At 59.9% G+C, this 6,429-nt stretch overlaps 1 protein-coding gene across 2 annotated transcripts; it reads right to left on the bottom strand.

Moving 5' to 3' along the window:
- Nucleotides 1–363: 363 nt before the first annotated feature.
- Nucleotides 364–3,060, bottom strand: FOS (Fos proto-oncogene, AP-1 transcription factor subunit). 2 transcript variants are annotated; one of them, XM_059850008.1, is made up of 4 exons: nt 2,754–3,060; nt 2,105–2,353; nt 1,883–1,993; nt 364–1,762 (listed from the first exon to the last, which is right to left on the bottom strand). In XM_059850008.1, the coding sequence occupies exons 1-4, from the start codon at nt 2,892–2,894 to the stop codon at nt 1,148–1,150; spliced, it is 1,116 nt and encodes a 371-aa protein (XP_059705991.1). In that variant the 5' UTR covers nt 2,895–3,060; the 3' UTR covers nt 364–1,147. The 2 variants fall into 2 exon arrangements, with proteins under 2 accessions (XP_059705991.1, XP_059705992.1); XM_059850009.1 differs by having other exon boundaries at nt 1,883–1,990.
- Nucleotides 3,061–6,429: the final 3,369 nt, after the last annotated feature.

Below are 6,429 nucleotides of genomic sequence, written 5' to 3'. Positions count from 1 at the left end.
TACATAGAAATGATCCTGTGAGCCCCAGCCTAGAGATACCCTTTCCAGCAAAACCTCCAGCTAGCTGGTGAAAGGCCACAGGAGGTGACACGCAGACACAGAAGGGGACCAGACCCAGACAGATCAGCTGGGAAAGGCCGTAGGGAATAACCCTGGTGCCTACTGGAATGGGTGTAACCACAGCCAGCCCTGACTAGCACCAGGACAAGGACAGGGCTGGCCTAAATGGTATTACCACCCTTAGTCTCACGCAGATTGCAGGTGTCTGCAGTTTATAAAGCCAGACAAAATTAGAGGCTAGAGAACCCCTTTGAGGTCGCAGGGAAGCAAGTGCAAAAGGTAACGCAAGGACAGCTCCAGCAATCAACTTAAATGCTTTTATTGACAATGTCTCTGAACAATAATAAGCAAACAATGCTTAAGTTTCATCCAAATTCACTTTCCACATGTCAAAAAAGACCTCAAGGTAGAAAAAAATAAAATAAAAATATAAATATCTGAGAATCCATCTTAATAAATAAATTAAAAACACAATAAAAACGTTTTCATGGAAAACTTATGTCAGAACATTCAGACCACCTCAACAATGCATGATCAGTAAAGTTACAATGAACATCAATGTAGAACTACAGTACATGGATATAGCTATTTATCTACCTACTAGAAAATAAAATAGAGTCTCTTTCCCCCCACATAAGATGGGTCATTGCTAAGTCATCAGAACACGATATTGCCAGGAACACAGTAGTTATTGTTAATCAGCTGCACTAGATACGAGTTGGAGATACCCAGCACCAGGTTAAATTCCAATCATTTAAAACCAAGAGATTAATTAGTTAATGCTAGTGATACTAAGGAGGGGAGGGAGTCACCTACCCAGCCATGTGGGACATGCTACAGACTACCAGCTCTCATGGATGGGCCACTGGGGACAAGACAAACTCCATGCGATTTGCTACATCTCTGGAAGAGGTAAGAGACCTCGGTGCATGACGCTCTGCCAGGCCCCGGGGTACCAGGCCAGACAGGGGGTGGCGGTGGCAGGGCCCTCCCCAGGCCTGGGGAGCCCCATGGGGCACAGCTGCAAGTCCGTGGGGGTACGTGGGCAGGGGAGGGGGCCCAGCAGGTCAGTCAGTGCTGGAGCCCTTCACAAAGCCAGCAGGGTGGGGGAGCTGAGGGAGTCAGACGAGGGCTCATTGCTGCTGCTGCCCTTCCGGTGCGCGGCGGCACAGCTGGGGAAGGCTTCTGCCTCGGGGTAGGTGAAGACGAAAGTGGAGGTGTAGGTGCTGGGACACGGGGTGCAGGTCACCACAGGGGTGCAGAGGGGCTCCAGCTCACCGCTGGTCCCGGCAGTCAGCGACTCCCAGTCCGACGGGTAGAAGGAGGCCCCGGGCAGGTCCATGTCGGGCACAGAGCGGGAGGCCTCCCGCGGCCCCGTGGAGAAGAGCAGCTCGTCGAAGGGCTCAGCCTTGAGCTCCAGCCCGCTGCTGCTGGTCTCCTTGGGCGGCACGGCCGGCGGCGCTTCAGGCATCAGCGGCAGAGCAAAGGCAGCCTCCTCGGTCATGGGGGGGCTGGGGGTGCCCAGGTCCAGCGCGGTAGCAGCGCTGGCAGCTGCCAGCTCCTCGGAGAAGCACAACTCCTCGGGCATCTTGCAGGCGGGCCGGTGGGCCGCCAGGATAAACTCCAGCTTCTCCTTCTCCTTCAGCAGGTTAGCAATCTCCGCCTGCAGCGCGGACTTCTCCTCCTCCAGCTGGTCGGTCTCCTGCAGAGAGAGCAGGCTGTCAGCCAGGGCCGGCATCACTCCCAGCTGGAGTCCCCTTCCTCCTGTCATCCCCGCCCCCGGTACTCCCTCTTCCCCCGCCACCTCCCGGGCAGCACTTACCGCCTGCAGCGTGTCGGTGAGCTCCCGCCGCCGGTTGCGGCACTTGGCCGCTGCCATCTTGTTCCGTTCCCGGCGGATCCTTCTCTTTTCCTCCTCCTCCGGGGACAGCTGCTGGCAGAGAGAGACCGCTCAGTCCCGCTGCCAGCCCGGTGCCCCCCGGCCAGGGCAACCCGCCGGCGACGCGTCCCCCCAGTCACCCCAACAACTCCAATCCGCACTCACCTGTTCGACTTTGCCCCGGCGGCCGATGCTCTGTCCGCGGCCGCCCGGCGCCTTCAGCACTGCGGGGCGGGAGTAGGAGGTGGTGGGGGCGGCCGCCGAGACGCCGTAGGGGTGCCCGCGACTCTGGGAGGGGGCCACTGAAGAGATGAGAGTGGGCTGCACCAGCCACTGCAGGTCGGGGCTGGTGGAGATAGCCGTCACCGTAGGCACAAAGCTGGCGCTGGAGGCGGCCAGGTCGGTGCAGAAGTCCTGTAGGTCAGAGGAAGGGGGGCTGCCGTCAGTGGAGCGCCCGGGCCGCTCCCCGCCGTCCCCGGGGCCGCGGCGCCGCGCTGCCAGCGCCGGCTCCACACGAGAGCGGCCTGTTATAAATATCTCTGACGTCCGCGCTGACGCAGACGCTGCTCCGGAGTCTCCTCAATGAACTCGCGTTTTATCAATGAAGCCGCTTTACACACCCGCCGCAGAGCGCGGCCCGGGCTACGGCACCCCCCGACCGCCCCACCTCGGCATCGGGGCCGCTCCCCATGCCAGTCCCCAGCCTGACCTCCTTCGCGGACACGGCCAGCCCCGCGCCACCCGCTCCCGTCCCGTTCCCTCCTGAGCGCTCCTGTCCCGGCCAAGAGCGCAGCCCGTACGCTCGGCAACTCACCTGGGGGTTGACAGGCGAGCCCATGCTCGAGAATGAGTCCGCCGGGGAGGGGTAATAGGTGAGGCTGTCCCCGGCCGGGGAAGCGCTGCTGCAGCGGGAGGACGGCGCCTCGTACTCTCCGGCGAAGCCCTGATACATCATGTCGGCTCGGTGCGCGCAAGCCGAAAGTGAGAGGTGATGCGACGGTGGCGAAGCGTCCTTGGGGATGAAGCGAGGAGGGGTCGGCTGCGTGCGTCCCTGTGCCCGGTCCGCTCCGCGCGTCTCTCCGCTCCACTGCCGGGGCTGCCTGAGCTGCTGGAGTACCGCGCCGTGCCTCCCGTTTATACCCTCCCGCCGACGTCACAGGGGACGCGCCACCCGCGCCCATGGGGGGGGCCGCCAGCCTCGCGCCCGCCCCGCGCCTCCCCGGGGCCGCCCCGCGCGCCGTCTGCCACCGCCCCCCCCGGAAGAGACCCACGGCATGGGGCGGGGGGTGGCAGCAGGGGCGGGGGGGCCCCAGGGCAGAGCAGGAAGGAGCGGCCCTGGAGTTTCCCCCCCGCGCGGAGTGGTACGGCCGGGCTCGGGAACCCACTGACGCAGATATCCTTATATGGGATACATCCTGTGCGAGGGGGCGTGACTGACGGGAAGCGCTCCAGGCTGCAGCCAAGTGCGGCGGGCGGGCGGCGCGCTGGACGGGACGGGACGGGACGGCTCGGGACGCGACGCCCCTCCCCCCCTCGCCTGGCGAGACCCCGCGAGGGCTCTGGGGCAGCGGCACTGCCATGGGGGATGCCGTCCCGCAGCAGGTGACCCCCTCCACGGGGGCGCCGTCCCGCCGCAAGTGAACCCCTCCCCTCAGCGGGGCCCCCCATAGCCTTGCAGCCTTGGAGCAAGGTGCTCCAAGGAAGGCGGCGAAGAAGGGGCCCGGCGGGCCGGGGGTGCGCTTTGCGCTGCAAGTCAAGGCCCATGGTCAGCACTGAGCGGGGTCTTCCCGTAGCTGGGCACAGGTACTCGGCGGGCCCCACGCAGGAAAAGCTCAACTTAACACCCTTCCTTGCAGCAAGGAGCGCGTTATGCTCATGTGTCACTACTGACTTCTCTATTATGTATGTTTGTAATTGTCGAGAGTGAGGGTAATGGCACAGGGCGATGGGAAGCCCTGCCAGGGAAGCCTGAGGGGCCGTAGCCCTTCGAGAAGGTTGGGAGAGCTTGGGAGCAGTGCTCGGGGTGGGGTGGGGGGGGCTGGGATGGCCGCCAAGAGCATGGGCAAGAGGCCACCGGGAAACCACCGACGAGGAGAGGGAGGGGCGAGGCTCGTCCTTTCCTCCAGTTTGGGTTTTGTTTTGATCCTTGTTGCAGCGAAGCCCGGAGACACCCACCCACGACGGGGATGTCAGGCAGCCCTGGCTCAGGTCAAGCTAAGGTGGGAGCCAGACCGCAGACTCGCCTTGCACGGGAGCCAAGAGATCGCGGCTATAGATAGTAACAGGGAAGCTGCAGCAGGGAGCGTGTTTACAGCAACAAACAGAGCCTGCAGCGCAGTCTCCAGGCAGGAGCGTCACCCAGCCAGGCTGGGATCCTGCTGGCAGCCTCTCCCTCTGTTTGAGCTCATGGGCTAAATGCAGCGCTTGATGCTGCTGCTGTTGCTGTTGCTGCGCGAGCAACCTCCGTTCTTAGAGATCTGGGCCACGGGGGCGGGAGAACTGGGCCAGCTGCTATTTCTGAACTGCCCGTCAGAGCGGAGGGGACAGCCAAGGATTGCCGCAGCTCACGGCCCCTACCGCTCCCTGGGAAAGGACCTGCGGGGGCCTGTGCTGCTCTCATCAGCTCAGTGCTGGCCCCTGGGCTAATCCATCCCGGGGCAGGCATCTGTCACCCCAGGTTCCTGTGCTGTCACAGGTTCTTTGCCCCGGCCAGCATTCCCCTCATGCCAGTTACTTAAATAGTGGGGCAAGCATGGTCTCTTTGGCAGCCCCAGGCTGCAGGTGAGGAGGCCCTCAGCACTGCCCAGAGGAGGGATTGCAAGCAAATCAGCAAAGCCACGACCCTGCCATTCCTGCCAGCAGTGAGAAACAGGCCAAACCTCTGCAGCCACATCCCCAGCAGGGCCTAGGTCGACACACTGGTGCCCATCATGGGCAAGAGCCTCTGACACGGTTTCCAGGCTCAGACATTTGCTAGGCACATGTCAGAAAAACAAGGCTTAGCCCTCCTCTCTAGAAACTGCCCCAGGGTTCCTCTACCCAAAATACCTTCCCCAAAAAGAAGTGTATGGAAATCGAGGGGGGGGAATCCACTTCACCAAAGCCCACAATATTTTTGTGGTGCCCATGCAAACCACCTGTTGCCATCTCCACTGGTGACCAAGCATGATCTGTTTGTACCAAATGGAAAGTGCACGGATGCCGCTCATTTCTAACACGTGGAGGCAACGAAACAGAGAAAGCGAAAACACATGACGTGGGTTTGTTGTTTGCTCCAAACACAGGGTGCACACGTTTTACCACAGTATGTGTGAGAACAAAAAAAGGAAGCAGGCGGTACCGCAGGGACAAAACAGAGTCAGAGCATGAACCCTCCTGCCTGGGTAAGAGGTTTGCCCTCACCAGCATGCCAGGCTGATGGAGGTTCCTCACCTCTCCTGACAGCTGGGAATGGGAAGAGGCATTAGACCCTCATAAATTAGTGTGTTCTGTGGAGTGAACCATGAGTTCAGTGAACACTACAACATTATTAAACCTGTACAACCAGGGCCAGCAGGGTTTTGCCAGGCTCTGGCGGTGCTTGACCAGATCTCATCTACAGAGACACATCCCTCTAGGGACTATTCCCTTGCTTCAGACAAGCCTACTGCACATCTGGGTCCCGAGCTGGTGAGGAAGAGGTGGCTGCTGATTGTCACCAGCAGGGAGATGGCTCTTCCCAGGTGCCTGGCCAGACAGAAGACGCCATTCCCACTGCACTTCTTAGGCATCACAGTGGTGCTGGCAGGGCAGAAGGACAGCATCCATCCGATGAGGATCTTGTCCTGCATACCAATAGAACCCTTCCACCTTCCTGGTCTCCACTTTTCCCCCTATCAAGCATGGAGATGGGAAAGTTTCCAGCTCTGAGGCTTACAACAGAACAGTGAGATCCTAAACCTCAGAGTACAGCACTGGAACTTGGCCCTACTTTCACACCCCTCCTTCATCTGAGCTTGCAACTCAGGCTGGCCTTGGAAAATCACAGCAGAAAACATCTGAGGTGTGTGGGCCAGTGCAACTGCACAGCCAAAACCCACTTCAGGGGCAAGAGTTGGCTGATGCCAGCAACATGACTCTTTGGCAGTCAAATGTCCATCTCAACCCACTCTCTGTCAGCAGCACTGGCTGTAGCATGGTTCCAAATTCCCTCTCTAGACACACAACATGATGGACATCTGCTTCCAGCTAACCAGGGACTGTTGGGGTCATTGGGAAGGAGACCAGACAGCGAGAGTTCAGCAGCAGAACTGGCATGCCTGGGGCACTGCTGTGACACCAAGAAATAGCTCCCCTGCACTAAGAAGTCATCACTGCCTGGCAAAGCATCCTGCCTATACTATCAGAGGATCCGCACAATAACCTGAGCACCTGTTGCAGTACAGATTTTATAAGCAGGATCCAGGGGCATTTGTGAAATTCTCCCCACACACACCTGCACACCCACTGCT

Source organism: Haemorhous mexicanus, chromosome 6 (genome assembly GCF_027477595.1).
Source record: "Haemorhous mexicanus isolate bHaeMex1 chromosome 6, bHaeMex1.pri, whole genome shotgun sequence".
Classification (NCBI taxonomy): Eukaryota; Metazoa; Chordata; class Aves; order Passeriformes; family Fringillidae; genus Haemorhous; species Haemorhous mexicanus.
This window is presented reverse-complemented; position numbering and strand designations above follow the sequence as displayed.